Here is a 16,059-nt window from a genome sequence, read left to right on the forward strand (position 1 = left end):
CCTAACCCCTTCAGAAATGCAGCATGTAAAGAAAAACGAAAAGTATTTCACAGGGCAAAGAATAGGTATAGCTTTATAAAAAATAAAGAAAACCGGGATGATATGAAGATTTCAGGGAAGGCATATAAGGCTGAACTAAATAAAAGTTTCAGAGATTTTCAACATAAACTAGAATCTGATTTACGGGATTTGTCAAAGTTCTGAAACTATTAGATAAAGGGGGGTCTCAGAATGATGTAAATATCACAGTTGAACAATTGTATGAATATTTTAAGTCGCTAAATAAGAGCGATGATGCAGAGGAAGACAATATTGAAGATTTATTAGACAATATAGAGAATAACAATATTATTGATATTTTAGATAGGGAAATCTCAGAAGACGAAATTTTGTCAGCAGTGAAAAATTTATGCAATGGTAAAGTTCCCAGGGACGATGAAGTAGTTAATGAATATATAAAAAGCACGGTACATCAATTCCTGCCTATTTATATGAAACTTTTCAATCTGGTGCTTAATGCGGGGATTATTCCAAACTCTTGGTTAACAGGGATAATTAAACCATTATACAAAAGCAAGGGAGACCCAAGCAATTTAGATAATTACCGTGCAATTTGTCTTATGTCAAATCTGGGAAAAGTGTTTACCTCTATTCTTAATTCGAGACTTAATAAATTGTCAGATGAGATTGGGATTATTATTGATGCCCAGGGTGGATTTGGAAAGGGTTATTCTGTTCAGGATAGTATGTTCGTCATGCATGCTTTAATTTCATTATATTTGAATTCGGATAAAAAATTATTTTGTGCCTTCGTAGATTTTAGAAAGGCATTTGACACTGTGTGGAGGGTGGGACTTTGGCGAAAACTTGTAAAAAATAATATTGGTGGGAAAATGTTTAATGTTATATTAAATATGTACACTGATATTAAGTCTTGTGTTAAGAGTGGGGAATTAACAACTGAATTCTTTCCTTGTGAAATTGGTGTAAGGCAGGGAGAAAAGTTATCTCCCTTTCTCTTTGTCTTATACCTTAATGACTTGGAAGAATATTTGTCTGAAAATTCTGTGGATGGTTCAAAAATGATGAGTGAAAAGGTTATGGACAACCTTAATATGTATATAAAGTTGTTTATTCTTTTATATGCCGACGATACTGTTATTTTTGCGGAGTCGGCACCAGAGTTACAAAAGGCACTTTCTGTCTTTGAAAAATATTGTACTGATTGGAAATTGAGTGTAAATGTAGCAAAAACAAAGGTTGTTATCTTCTCTAAAAGGAAATCACAACAACATGTTTCTTTTAAATTGTTTAATCAAAATATAGAAATAAAAGACTCCTATGTTTACTTGGGTCTTTTATTTAATTACAATGGAAATTTTGTCCAAGCACGGAAAAAATTGGTTGATCAAGCTCAGAAAGCTCTTTATGCACTATATAAAAAGATTCAAAATATTTCCATTCCAATTGATCTGCAATTAAAATTGTTTGATGTATTGGTTGTTCCTATTTTGACATACTCTTCGGAAATTTGGGGGTTTGAAAATAAGGCTAATGTTGAAAAATTACATCTTCAGTTCTGCAAATGTATACTAGGTGTTAGATCATCTAAACACAAAATATCACACATAAAGTTATCAAGACAATATTTTCACAATATTATTGCATACAAATAGCATATCTAATTAAATATCTTTTGCAGTTTTTGCATGAATATCGATACATTTATTAATACCTTTATATTGCAAAATTTTATCATGCCATACATTTTTTCTCTACTTGGATACCTTGTATAATATGATGGTATAAACTTTCTTCTTAAGTCTAAAACTACATTATTATTACACTCACAAAAATAATGGTATTCGTCCCCAAGACCAGTTCCACAAATTCTACATATTCTATCTTCCCTTGGGATATTCCTCCACCTCCCCGTTTCAATGGGAAACTTTATATTACATACCCTTAATCTACAAAAATTTATCCGGTAACTCAACTTTAATTTTAAAAGATAAGGCTTCAATTGAAATTCATGTTTAAAATTAGAATAATATTCACCTCTAGACGAGTTGTTCATATCAGAAAACCATTTTTGAATAAACTGACGCTGCTTAATGTTAATTTTCATAAGATTACCATCAACATTCTCTTGGATATTCCATATTTCACTGAGTCCACAGTTATCAAATATAGATTTTAAATAGTTAATCTACTTAAAATTACATTCACCATGTTCACACATGTAGAATAATAATTTGTATAATTTGCCAGACAGTTTATTTTCACTAGAAGCTAATTTATGCCAAAATCCAACCATTTTCAGTTTGATCTGCAGTTCAAGTGGAAATCTCCCAAGTTCCCCATAAAGTTTGGTGTAGATGTACATGGAAAATTTTATGTCACTGAAATATGTATATGTATGTCATATAGTATAAATATTTTTTTTTAAATTGACGGTGGATGGCTCAGAAAATGATTTTAAAGTTCCCTAAGAAAGCAACCAAACTTTGCACAAAACGAAAGAGTTATCTCCCCTTTTCAATGAATTTCATGGCTTTCTTTGTAATTTATTTCTTTTTAAAAGTTTATCAAAAATCAACACTCAAATTTAAGAAAGGATGCAGTTGTAATATGAAATAGTTGAAAATTTTTTGGAAACAAAATGTGTAATGTGCCGCCCACTGCCTGGTTTTGGCATGGTCACCCTCTTAACTGATTTAATTACCACCATTTTAGATAATTAATTTTCAAATGTACCCTAAGCAAATAGTGTTTATCTTTCATTGCAGGTTGAAGTCAATCCAAACCTACAGTCCTGTATGTTTGTAGCTAGTGGTGGACAAGCAGGGCTTGTTCAAATACATAACATCAATAGATGTATGGCATTTCATGCTGCAAGGGACTTAAGACAGGAGTTACCACTTGGTACATGATGAAGTTAAAACCCCGGAGGTCAGGACTAGATACAGGAAAGGATTTATGACTTGGCATGTCAGGTGTTAAGCTCATAACTCGATTAAAAGCTAGGTATCTGTTGAGTGACTAAAAACAGAATGTTAAGCTTGAATCATGACAAGTAATTCAGGATTTACTATAGATTTAATAAGGATAGATTATTTCACGCTGTCTTCATTTATAACAGTGTTGAAGAAGGAGACTAACAACAGTGATTGACTACAAATGCAACATGTGAGATTTTTTATGTCTAACTGGATGAGGATGACACCTATGACATCTAACTGATGTATCTGATGTACGTAGTTGGATTCCTAGTACACTTATCAAGTATGAATAGGATTACCATGGCGATTGATACTATGAATTCTGATAAGATGTTTATGTTTTAAAATGAGAAGATTTAAGTTCCGGAGAGTATGACCTTATTTAGAGGACTAGTTGTTTTTCTATTTATATTTTTTTCTTGAACACCTAATCATAATTAAAATGAACTTTTAATAAATAATAATGTCAGCTGATGGAAAGTCTATGCAATGATTATAAGGAGAACAAATATCATGTTGAATTATATAACCAATATGTATTTGACTTTCTTAAGTTTGTGTTTATGTATTGATGTAATATTTTTTGTATGAGAATTTAAAAGGCAGCAGTTGATCTGTTAATTGTATTTGTTTCTTTGCCAGATTTGAACAATATATTGGCCATTAAATTTTATTGTCGTGTGACTTTTGGCATAAGCTTCCTGTTCTCTTGTTCTATAAATCTGAAGTTAATTATTCTGTGACCTTGGAAACCATTTATTGGCATCATGGGAATGATTTTATATTGAGAATCAAGCATGGAGAGTTGCATGGTATTTAGTCAGTCACCCATCACTCCAGCAGTGATAGAAGTTGTCTGGCAAGTTTTTTTCTGACTTAGTGCCATTTGGGTATGGAGGAAAAAAATTCCAACCTCTCATGTTGTAGGAGCATGTCACCCATTATCTGTTAATTGATTGATTACAACGGTGGGTGCAATCAGTTTTTTAACAGTTTCCTGAAAAATAGAGCTCCAAATGGTGTGCATACAGTTCAAATTATAATCATACACACACTCCTTATAAATGCACAGATGTCATTTGTAACCTAGTGATTCTAAAATTCTATACAACAAGTAATGACCATGTTCTATCTGAATTCTCAGGCTGAGACAGCTTGAATGGTAGTTCCATATGATTCACAGAAATATTCAACAATTTGGACTATGGATAAGGAAAAGGGCAACTAAATTTATATTTTTCAACAATTGACTGCTCTGATATTTTTTAATAAAAAAAGAAAAAGCTGATAAATATTAGGGGAAAAAACAACAATAGGTGTATTGAATGCACACTCACACATTAGATAATAAAGTGTGTCAGATGTATTTTTATTCCTGGGATCAGTTAATTTGATCAAACATTTTATAGGGATATAAATAAATAAAGGTAGTTTATCATTCCAGAATATTTTTAATTAAGAATTATTGTCTGAACAATATGTTTAACATTGTGTTAAATAACAGATGTATAACAAGTTTCCTAAAAACATGTTCTATCCCCCTCTTCCGGTAGAAGATACAAAGTAAAAATGATTACTTTAATAATCAACTTCATATTGGCATCCATAAGGATATTTCTTGCTTTTGTTTACCTTGATTAATTTTATGTAAAGTAATCTTAGATATTTTAGTTCTACAACCTTATGAAAAGCTCTTGTAAGACATGCACAGTATACAATGTACCAGAAGAAGCTATAGATGACTGTGTTATATCTTTTTTGTAGAGAAATGTTTTGAATACATAGTAAATCATACCAGACCTTATAATAGTACAGAAAATGATATATACAATGCACCTGAAGAAGCCAGGAATTGAACATGGAAGAAATAGTAATCTATACAACACACCTAGGTACATGAAAGTGTAACTTACATTTATTATAAAGTGTAGATTATGCAGGGTTTCCTGTACTTCTATATAATAGTCATAACAAAGTATCACAGTTTTCAAAACTTAAATTCACGTTTTTACAATGCAACGAAATAAGATAGTACATTAATAAAATATTAATGTATAGAAAATGTAAGTTTGTTGCCACAAACTGTGAAGTGGATTCAGATTTTCAATAATACAAAAATACCAATCATGTAAAACGTCTACATTTCGGTAGGATGTACATCAGCAACATAGGAATCAAATGTATAGGAAGATCTAGATCCAAAAATAAATTATATACAAGAAGTACTCAAAACCAAATTGTTTATTAATAACACATTTGTACAATTTAATCCAAGAAAGGAAAACAATACATAATTTCAGGTATTTCTGGTCCATAAAACATTCTCTCATACTTATTACATTACAATCTAATTCCATCCTATTCAGGACTTACCTAGTTGGATGTGAAATCACACGTTATATTTGGTTATCTATTTACATCTACTGGCAAAGATCCACATTACACTAAAATTTCTGTCAATGTTATTATTTAATTGGAATTACTGTTCATAGTATTTTTAGTTATAACTGTACAGACTTATCTTAGTTTGCTTACATTAACATTATACATAGTGACGAGATCATCGCATGACTTTCAAGTGAAAAAGCAACAAAATAAAGACAATTGTATATAATGGTTGCTATTTAAGACTTCTAAAAATGCAAAAGCATTTCCTAAAATCTTTGTTGTAAAAGCTTTTTTTCCGTGACTTTCAAACTGTATTAAAAACTTGTCAAATAAGCAACAAAATTTGTATATACGATATGTTGCTATATAAGACTACACTAGTTTTTAAAAGTTGTTGCTTTTTATGTCATTTATATTTACAACAGCACATGATATCATTGCTTTACATATGTAAAACATTTCTGGCAATAATATATCTTAAATTTATATTATAAATTTCTTACTATCAAACAACATACATTACAATGTTAAATGTATTATGCTACTTCATTTATGATAAACGATAACTTCACCGGGAATATTCATCCCAGTCATAATGGTTACATTCACACATTTCTCTACCAAAACAATCACACAAATGAGTTTGATGAAATTCAAACTATCAACCGAACACGAGCTGTTTCCTGATGAGATTCTAATAATAATGGAACATGAATAGCCTTGATAGTCAATGAAAAATCACCGGGATGGATTCATCCTCAAATGTATCTAATGCGCATGTGCTTCTACATTTGTCCTGAGTAAAATAAATCAAGCCACTACAACTACAATTTTTCAATTACAATATACAAAACATATTTATGCCTAACTCTCTCCCTCTCTCAGTTACAAACGTGTATTTGTCACAACTTTCAACGTCTTCATTTATCCATCCATCCACGAATCTTAGTTTCACCGGGGTTGTATTCACATTAAAGGTTCTATTTACTATAGATTTCAATCACTCGTACACTAGTTCATATATAATTAATTTGCAATGTTTATAGTATAAACTATTTAAGCAGTTCACCGGGAATATTCATTCTACGAATATTTGAAAAGATGAAGTTTTGAGTGTCGCACGTTATTTATGAATATCACATTCAGATTCATATTAAATTGCATTTCCGGCTAGCAAACTGAATTAAAAATGGCACTGCTGAATATGTCATGCAATTTGTATGTCAAAAAGTTCACTGGTTAATTCATCCTGTTCTAATTGTCACAATATTTCATTGTAAGCACACAAATTGTTTAAAAAAGTTCTTAATATGGAATGAAATGTCACCGGATAGATTCATCCTCAAATGTATTCTATGCATATGTGCACAACATTTGTCCTGAGTCAAATCAACCCACTATACTAATGAAACAAAGCAATATCATACTCTCGCCATCCCACCATTGCAATGTTACAGGTTTCATCACAATGTTATTTTGAAGTCATAAAATCGCTCATTCATCCATACCAAAAAAAAGTCACCGGGTTATTATCAAATCAGGACGAAAATGATTTCCTAGATAGTGAAATACTACACTTATATGCATGTGGATATTTGTTTAAGCAGTTCACCGGAAATATTCATACATGTGTAAATGACAGTTACAAAAATGGTAAGCCGTCTACCAATATTTAAGAAATTTAAAAGCTATCAAACAGAAAAAAAACATCTTAATCAATAAGCAGATTTGGTACAACTCATCGTGAAATGTTATGTAATGGGGTTGGCATTTTCCGTATTTTACCCCAAAAAATAATTAAACTAAGCAAAATTGTTGATAAGTTTTACTTTTTGAATTGTTTTAGTAGTTTTTACATTTTAATCATGGTTTTGATAATCGATTCTTAAGCAACTACAGGTTAGACGAAAAAAAAGATACATGTATGCAAGTGATCAATGCAATTTACAGTAACACCGAAATATTTACAATTAAAAAAAATGAAACATCAAGGTATGACATTATAAATTTTATTTACAGTGTCTCAACCTTATATTAACGTTCGCCGGTTATATTCATCCTGAATGTGTTTTACACATTTATCCTGAGCAAATTATTTTAAGAAAACCATCTAAGCCAACTAACACGGTTAACAAAAACACTCAAATAACCCCGATTATAATTGCATTGTAACGCATTCGTACATTTTAAAGTGGAGCAATAACTTAATCCACTTCCGGGCATAAACTCTAAACTAATAAGGATAGAAGTGAGAAAAAACATTAACAACTTTGGATTACGTTCGTTCGTCATTGGCCAAAAAAAAAAAATCAGTTTTCTACAAGTCAAAAGACAAAGTATCATTACACTTGCTATTTACATAGAATTTTTTTTCAGCGGGAACATCTTCTGTTTACATTAACTCCATTCACAAACAACGTTTTATTTACAAGTTAGTACAATTGTGTGCTAGGACCAACATTCATTACTAACTAGAACTTTAAAAAAAAATAAAAATTAAAGAGGTAACTTTTAAAAAAATCCCAATATGTTTAGCTTATTATATTTTTTTTTCCGATACTCTGAATTATTTTTAAACACTGGTGAGTTTCTTTGTAAAATAACAAAAATGATAAATAACAACTATTAAAAGTACAACAAAATATTATGACTTGTTTCTTGCTTTTACACGTGACCATTTTTGATCCAATGAAGTTCACTTTTATTCATATTTTCCCTGTTTTCATGCATTTATTGGGCTAAATTTCAACTCTTTCAACTTTCACTTTTTCAATTCAGACATCACTTAATCATCGCACTTACAACATAACTGGCCTTTGAAAATCATCTTACTTAAGTTCCCAAATGCAGTCGCCTGTTTTACTATATCATTGTTCATAAGTTGTTATTTATTAACCTAATAATAAGAATGGTAACCAAGTTTAGTCAAAGCAAAAAGAAATACAACATCGACTAAAATACATTCTGGGAACATACTTAGTCTATAGATACATAGTATCCAATTCGACTATGTGTATTCATTTATTATTTGCATGATTTTATGTAATCTTGCCTTACAGATTCTGTTAAAACACAGATAGTTATCATATTCAAAACACAACACGTTATCATAATTAAAAAAACGTACTTAAAATGTCCCTATGGCACACTGAATTCATTTATGATTTAAGCAAAATATACAGCTTGTTTAATATATGGCACAAATTGATTCAAATCACGGAGATCTATTATCTTTACAGGATTATCTATAGCGACGAATTTGATAAAAATGATACAAACTAGAATTTGATGACATAAAGTAAGATTCGAAACAGGGTGTCAAATGATCTGTTTCTTTTCTGTTCCACAAGAGTACCATGCAGTACCTTGGATCAACGAATGGCTGTTTTCTTCAGTAAAACCACACTAAGATGTCTAGTTCTCACAGCAACACAGGCAAGGAAGAAAAGTCTAAAGTATGGATCATGCTTTCATCGAATGTTAGTTATTAATTTTGGGATCCTAGTATACTTCAGAAATATTCTGTATATAGCTTAGCTATGGTTTCGGTATGTTAAGGAGTTGTCCATCAGTTGCGACATATTTCTTAGAGGCATCACAGGACTGTTCACAGGTTATTATATCATCTTATACCATGCCTGCTATTTCATCTAGATGATGGTAATATTGGTTTGATATATCTTCTCATTTCATCTGAGGTCTTTTCTACAAAACAGATGCCTTTGTCATTTCTAGTTAATTTTAGAATAAGCTTCATTTGGAAGAGAGTTGATTTAATTCCCCTAGATTAACATTTGGTGTTATAATTGATTGAAAATGATATGGTTTCATTTAATATGTCATTAGATAAGTCCAATTCCAGAAATACTATTTCTCTCTCTTAGACATTAATTTCCAAAAATGACAGTTGACTCAACTAAGTCATTGACCTGTTAAAGCGAAAAGATACTGATTTCCATGCGAGTTCATTGACCGATAGAACAGCTATGACGTTACGAACATCACGTATCTGGGAAGAGCGTTTGCTGATGCGCACTAAATAACAGCGAGGTTATTTGTACTTAATTCTATTGGATGACACCCTTTAATAAATCAAACGAATGCATTAATGAACACAAATCAGGTCATTAAACTTGATAGGAAAATATAATCGTTTTTTTAATAGAGCGATATTAGAAATCTAATTAATTCAACATTTTTACATAGACTAATCTATACTAGTTTGTTTGGTGAAATATCCTTGTTTATTGATGGCCAAGAACATAAAAATTGTACATCAAAATAATTAAGTATTAAGTGTAATTGTCAGTTGAAATTTAAATGTTTAAATAAGGACATTAACCCAACTTGAATAGAAGCAAGACAATGCGTTCCAATCTTTAGATCAATTCTAAAAATAACTAGTGTCACTGACCTCAGAAGGATTGACCAATGGCGTACTTTCGCTAGTGCGGTTATTTACCTTTGTGGTAATGAATGAAACGTACAAAATTTGATATTGCTATGTCATGCCAATCTGCTAAAGTCGTTTAGGCTATTTTCATTATATGCACAAAATTAACATTTCTGTGTTACGTAAAAATTAATTGTATTCAATATAAAACGGCCGGAAAGGTTAGGAGAATTTGATTCCAAAAATAAAATTGTTATTGATTGATGCGAGATGAAATGCACTAAGTTGTTAAATTACTATTATGAGACAAAAAGCCCAGCTAGACAACAAATTTATTTTGATTTTAAGCCTTAACACAAAGAAAATTTATTTATTTGTATACATGCACCACAACACTTAAAAATAATCGCAACATAATGACATTGCAAACCATTCTATGTTTTCAATCTATGTTTTCAAAGGAAGGTTTTGAGAAGTCATAATTTAAAATAAAGGTGATGCTTTGCATAGTTAAATTATAAATATATAAGATTTGATTCTTCTGTTTTTGAAAATTTTGTGATTGGCAATATATTGATTAAGATAAATACGTTCACCTTATTGTACTCACAGGGCTACAAAAATATTGCAAAATTAAACATGCAACATATCAACATTTAAGGCATAGTTTGTTGCTTCTTCTATGTGGTAATGTCAAGATACTTACGATGTTATCATACTATCTTTTTTCTTTCGTTTTGACCTCATTTCCTTCCCAGCCTCATTGAGACTGAAATAAACAAATAAGAACATAAAGAAATGCACAATTTGCGAAGAGTTTTATGCCTATACAAACTAAACAGATTTAATTGACAGCTAAAATAAAAAAAGAGAGAAATTTTTGTTTCGATTTTACTTTATGAGTTTTATACGTTTGTTTGATTGCGTATGTTTTTATTTTGCTTTTTAACATCGTGGAATTTGTAGAATGAACCTTCTTTTCTGTTAATTATATTACTAGTAATTTCAAAGTATAGTATCATTACATTCATCAATGAAGTATTTGTTTTGATGAATTATTAAATAATTGACCGATGAATTATTCTGTTAGTAAATTCAAAAAGGTTTTATTTATACTTTAATGTTTTTGTTGTTCATTCACCAAACACGGCCATTTTGATATCTATTTTGTTACAGGCGTGTGTGTGTGTGTGTGTGTGTGTGTGTGTGTGTGTGTGTGTTTCTGGCTCCGCTTGCAACGTGTAAAACTTGATAAAGTACAAAGTGATTATCTGTTATTCTCTGAAATTGTTTTTTATAACTTCTTATTAATTCAGTAAATTTTCTGCATAACCAAAAAGTCCTTCATTTCAAAAAGATACGTTTAGCAGGTGGGTAAAAATCAATTAATATTAACGATTTATTTTTTTTAATTGAAATAAGAAGTGAAAGTATTTTAATTCAGCTATGAAATGGATAATATTAATTATATCTATAAAATCAGAAAAGCTTACCTTAACCGACACCGTCCCGATGTTTCCCTCGTCAGGTCATGTCGCCCTTCTGCTTACGGCCTACATAACATTACGTAGACTTGCGCGTAGGATGTGGGTCAGGTTATTTAAGGTGATTTTTGGAGTGTTTTGATTGGTTAGTATTTGGGTTATAGGATCGATAAGTCTGGGAGCTCATCGACCCAGATGTACTTGACATAATTTTTGGATATAAAAAGTAACAGCTTTAGAATTGATTTTTACGGTTGATGACTGATAATCAGAGTACAACGGTCCTAAACATAGATTGAAAGGACATTGGCCTCAAATATGAAGTACATCATGAAAGAAAAATTGCATTTTAAAACAGTGGTGCTATGCCGGAAAACATTGTGTGTTGTTTGATTATGTCCATATTGTTGTTTATTATGAACATATTTTTTAAATGCATGTTATACTAGTTTGCTTTTGTTTCTATGTGCGTTTTAGTTTAGTTACTTTATATTCTTTGTTACGTGTGTTCATTTACGTTGTCTGGTTGTTGTCCCTGCATGAATTATGTTCTTTTTGATTAATGATCAAATCATTTTTCCTTGGTTTCCCTTGCATTAATTGGTATGTAAAATGATATAGTCATTTTTTGTTTAAGTATACCCTTCCCCACGAACAACATAAATTTTGTGTACCGATTTTTCTTATACAAGTATGTCAAAGTAGCTATAACATTGTAGCCCATTGTTTAATACATAGGAATGATGCCTCAATCTTTAAGCCGGGTATGAATATTTGTCCTTCGGCAAATTTGGGTAAATAACAACGTACAGGCCAGGCAAGTCTGTTCAACATGTAAAAATCCTCTTCAAGTCTGTTTCTAGTTCGCAGTTGCTTCATTATCATTTTACCATGTAATATTGACACACAACAGAAACATAAAATAACCAAAATAATACATACAAAGTACAAAAGTAAATGAGCAACTCGAACTCCACTGAAAACTGTGAAAATAGACCAGGTGCACCAGTAGCGTAAGCGTCATCTACATTTCTAGAAACATCAACCGAGGAAATGGAAATTATGACACGTTGAACAAATCAGTTTTCATGGTGCTAATGGATACACCGTAACGATCCACGAGTTCATGATGAAGACAATAAAACTTCTGTAGTGATGACTCCAATCTTGTGGCTAGACTATCCTTTATCTGAAGAAAGGGGAACAAATGATTATTTAATATTACAGTTTTAATACTGTCATAAATATGTTTAATGTTAATGTTATTTTGGGGCCAGCTGCAACTTGCCTGGTGGTATGAGGGTTTCCTCGTAGTTCATTGAAGGCCAATTGGTGGCCTTGGACTGACATTTTCATCCCGGTGAGGTTGTTGTCTTTTTGATATATACACCATACCTATTCTCGTTACATTGACATATCATTGAATGTAGCTACCCTGAAAACTAAGGTTTACAATTTTTTTTTCTGAGATGGTCGACTTCATAAGAAACATTAACAGTTGGAGTCTATTGATGCGGCCAAATTCAAAAGTCCCACTTGTGGAAAATATCAACTTTACTATTTTGGTCAAATCCATCTTATTAATGACAACTGACGTTTCGTTTTCTATAGAGTCAAATTTTAGTTTAAGCTTGTTCCATTTTTCATTTTTCAAATGAACAGTCACGGAACTTGTTTATGTTATATTATGGGAATGCAAAGAGAAATCAATAGAAATAAGATTCAAGTGGAAATCAAAGGAATATATTCCTTTGATTTTTCAACTCTTTATACCGCAGTTTCCAATACTCAGTTAAATCCCGACTCAAAAACGTTATATATCGTTGTTATTCCAAAAAGGCGGTACACCTAAATACAAATATGTCGTTCTTGGTAGAGATTTCTCATTATCTGTAAAAAATAATTCCGAATCATCTTCCAAATGTACCGAAGAAGATGTTTTCAAAATCATGCTGGAATTTTTTATCGACCATATATTTGTCCAGTGTGGTGGACGCGTTTTTCGACAAACGGTAGACAATCCAATGGTAAAAGAACGTGTCCTCTACTTGCTGACCTATTCCTTCACTCTTATGAGGCTGACTTAATAGCTGATCTGATCTAAAAGAAGGAACATCGTTTTGCTTTTTTAGTAACAACCACGCATGTTTTTGAGTCGGGTTTTCATCTGAGTATGGGGAATAATGTATAAAGAGTTGAAAACCTTAGGTTTTGATGCTATTATATTTTGATAATTATTCCAGGGTTTCCAGAAGATCTTCCAAATTTTTCAGGGTCCATATTGAATTGATACCACTACAGGAGTAGCAAATGTCGTGGTTAGACTGAAGACCCACTTTGACAGCTGTGAGTATGGAAATTAATAGTTTCGAAAGAGCCTTGGTAGTACAGTTTGAAGTTCCAGCTTGAAGCGTTGTTTGATATCCAGTCTAAAAGTTGTCATACAGGTTGTGTGAACTTTTTTATTAGCTTAAGCATTTTTTTTTTAAAGAAAAACAAACTAAAGTGGCATTTCAAATGTACTACAACATATTTGATCGATCAATCTTTCAAAAACTTCCACGTTCTCAGACAGTAAAGTCAATTTATTTAAAAGATGTTTTGTAATGAACATTGATGTTGTATAGATAAATGAAACGGTCTACATCTATGGTTTCTCTAATACATTTTCAATGATTTTAATCAATTAATATGGTTGATAGAGTGATTCATCACCATGCAACACAGTTTATAAACTTTAAATCAGTGTTTCTCGATTTTTTAATTATATTTGACAAATTAAAATAAACAGCACGTAATGTATATTCCCTGTGCACTATTTCATGACAAAAAAACGTAAAATGTATCAACATTTGTCCACATTTCAAAATATTGGTCGATATTTGTCTCAAGAATACCATTACAGATATGTCAAACATATAACCGTATATCAAAACCAGAACCGACTTTTGTAGGTAATTTCTCCTTTCTGTAGTACTTAGTCCTTTTAGTCAGAAATTCATAATTATTAACCAATAGATGAGAAGCTGCAAAATACATTTAATTTCCTACCATTTTTGTATTATTTTACAATAAATAAGAGAGATACCAGACAACATTCTGTAAGAGTTATCAAGGGGTCCAAGATTTTAGCGCAAATCAAAAGAATGGACAGATCTGTAAAACATTCTTGATTTTAGATACCAGTTAAATGAAAATTCAGGAGAAATCAAAATTTACGAATTCATTATTCATTGTTTTCCAACTTGAACCCTTCTTTCGTAATTGCTTTATGTTATTATTTCTTTGTGTTATCGACAAATGATAAAAAAATATATAAATTAGATTATTCAATTTGAGAAGAGTTTAGTTGAAGTTTTGAAAACGTGTAACCAGGATTTTTTATGTAGATTATACTAGCTCATTCAACTGTCGTTAACCAGCAACACCAAAATGGAGATGCAAGTTATCACCAACAGACCTGTTTTTACCATACATGTGAAATCGATCACGAATAAAAGAACACGCATGTACAGCGCGCGCTGAATTACTTCTGCTAATTTGCGTACGTTTGAAAAAAACGTAATGCAGCAAGTTACTTTATGTCCATACCAGAGAAAATTTTAGAATTAAACAGGCAATCACTGATTTTTATTCTCACAATGTGTTTTTCTTATTCCCTGTCCGTTTGTAAATTTGTGATTCAAATTTCTACAATTGCTTGGACCAACAGTGAAACTACTGCAGGGGCGTAGCTAGGTCGAAAGGATGTGTACTCAAAACAAATCATCAGGGTCGCATCTCGACCATGTCCATCTCAAAGAGACAGCATTACGGCAGGGGTTCTTGAGGCCCTTGAAGGCCCCAGAAGCTCTGGGGAAAAAAACGGTAAAATCCCACATTTATACCATTTTCTGGCACTTCAATTGCTGTTAGAAAAAACAAATTTCATGAGACTCATTTGGAATTTTAAATGATATATGAGTATATTAAGGCTCTGACTGAACTAAATGTTGTCTTGTTGTTATCCACAATTTCAATGACTTTGGCTACCTTTATCACGAGGCTCCAATGAGCTTTTTCAATTTTTCATCGATCCCTTTTTTTCACCCATGGGTCGCCTGTAGCAGCGAACAAACAGGATGAAAAATATTAACCCACGGCAACAAACATGACGTGTCTTCAATGAACGGCGGCTCCGTCGAGGATAACCTCACGACAAAGGATAACATTACACTCAGGCCCAGCGAAATACACATGCATTTTCAGACTACATTAACATTTTCAGACTATATAAGGAATTAAAGACTATATTCGCAAAAAAATAGAATAACACAGGCTGAAGATAAGAAAGATGCAATACTAATTTATGGAGGAAATGAAATTACACGTTTGGAAAAAAGTCTGAAAAATGAACCAGCAGAAGAAATTGATGAATATAGTGTACTAAGAAACAAGCTGCAAAGAAGTACTTACTTCCGAAAAAAAAAAATAAGCATCACTCGAGATACGTTTTTTTCGAAGATGAAACCGGAGAGAGCTGAAACAATTGGATGTTATGTGTCGAGACTCAGAGAGAGAGAGAGAGAGAGCACCAGACTGTGAATTCGGAGATACAACAGAAGAAAGTATACTTGAACAGTGTATTCAGAGTATAGAGAACCGTGAGTTAATTAGAAAAACAATAAGTAAAGGCTGGGACTTAGACCGATTTATTGATGAAGCAATGCAAATTCAAGACACAGATTTACAGATGAAAGAAATGAGAACAGAATCAAATGAAGTGTTCAAAGTAAAGAGCAAAAATTGGAAA

At 31.6% G+C, this 16,059-nt stretch overlaps 1 protein-coding gene and 1 long non-coding RNA gene across 4 annotated transcripts in view; one reads left to right on the top strand and one right to left on the bottom strand.

Annotated features, from left to right (window-relative positions):
• The window catches only part of LOC148597802 (uncharacterized), a 33,216-nt gene extending 29,593 nt beyond the window's left edge, over positions 1 to 3,623 (top strand). For all 3 annotated transcript variants that reach the window (XM_088560579.1, XM_088560581.1, XM_088560580.1), the window contains one exon: positions 2,790 to 3,623. In XM_088560579.1, coding sequence (XP_088416705.1) covers positions 2,790 to 2,933 — 144 coding nt within the window. In that variant the 3' untranslated portion in view covers positions 2,934 to 3,623. The remainder of the gene's footprint in view (positions 1 to 2,789) is intronic.
• An 810-nt stretch (positions 3,624 to 4,433) lies between these two features.
• Positions 4,434 to 11,374, bottom strand: LOC148597803 (uncharacterized). The gene is made up of 3 exons (XR_015918389.1): positions 11,277 to 11,374; positions 10,490 to 10,552; positions 4,434 to 9,095 (listed from the first exon to the last, which is right to left on the bottom strand). It is a non-coding gene; the product is annotated as an uncharacterized LOC148597803 (long non-coding RNA).
• Positions 11,375 to 16,059: the final 4,685 nt, after the last annotated feature.

Source organism: Perna viridis, chromosome 14, assembly GCF_037379345.1.
Source record: "Perna viridis isolate PV_CMFRI_1.1 ecotype Kerala chromosome 14, ASM3737934v1, whole genome shotgun sequence".
Classification (NCBI taxonomy): domain Eukaryota; kingdom Metazoa; phylum Mollusca; class Bivalvia; order Mytilida; family Mytilidae; genus Perna; species Perna viridis.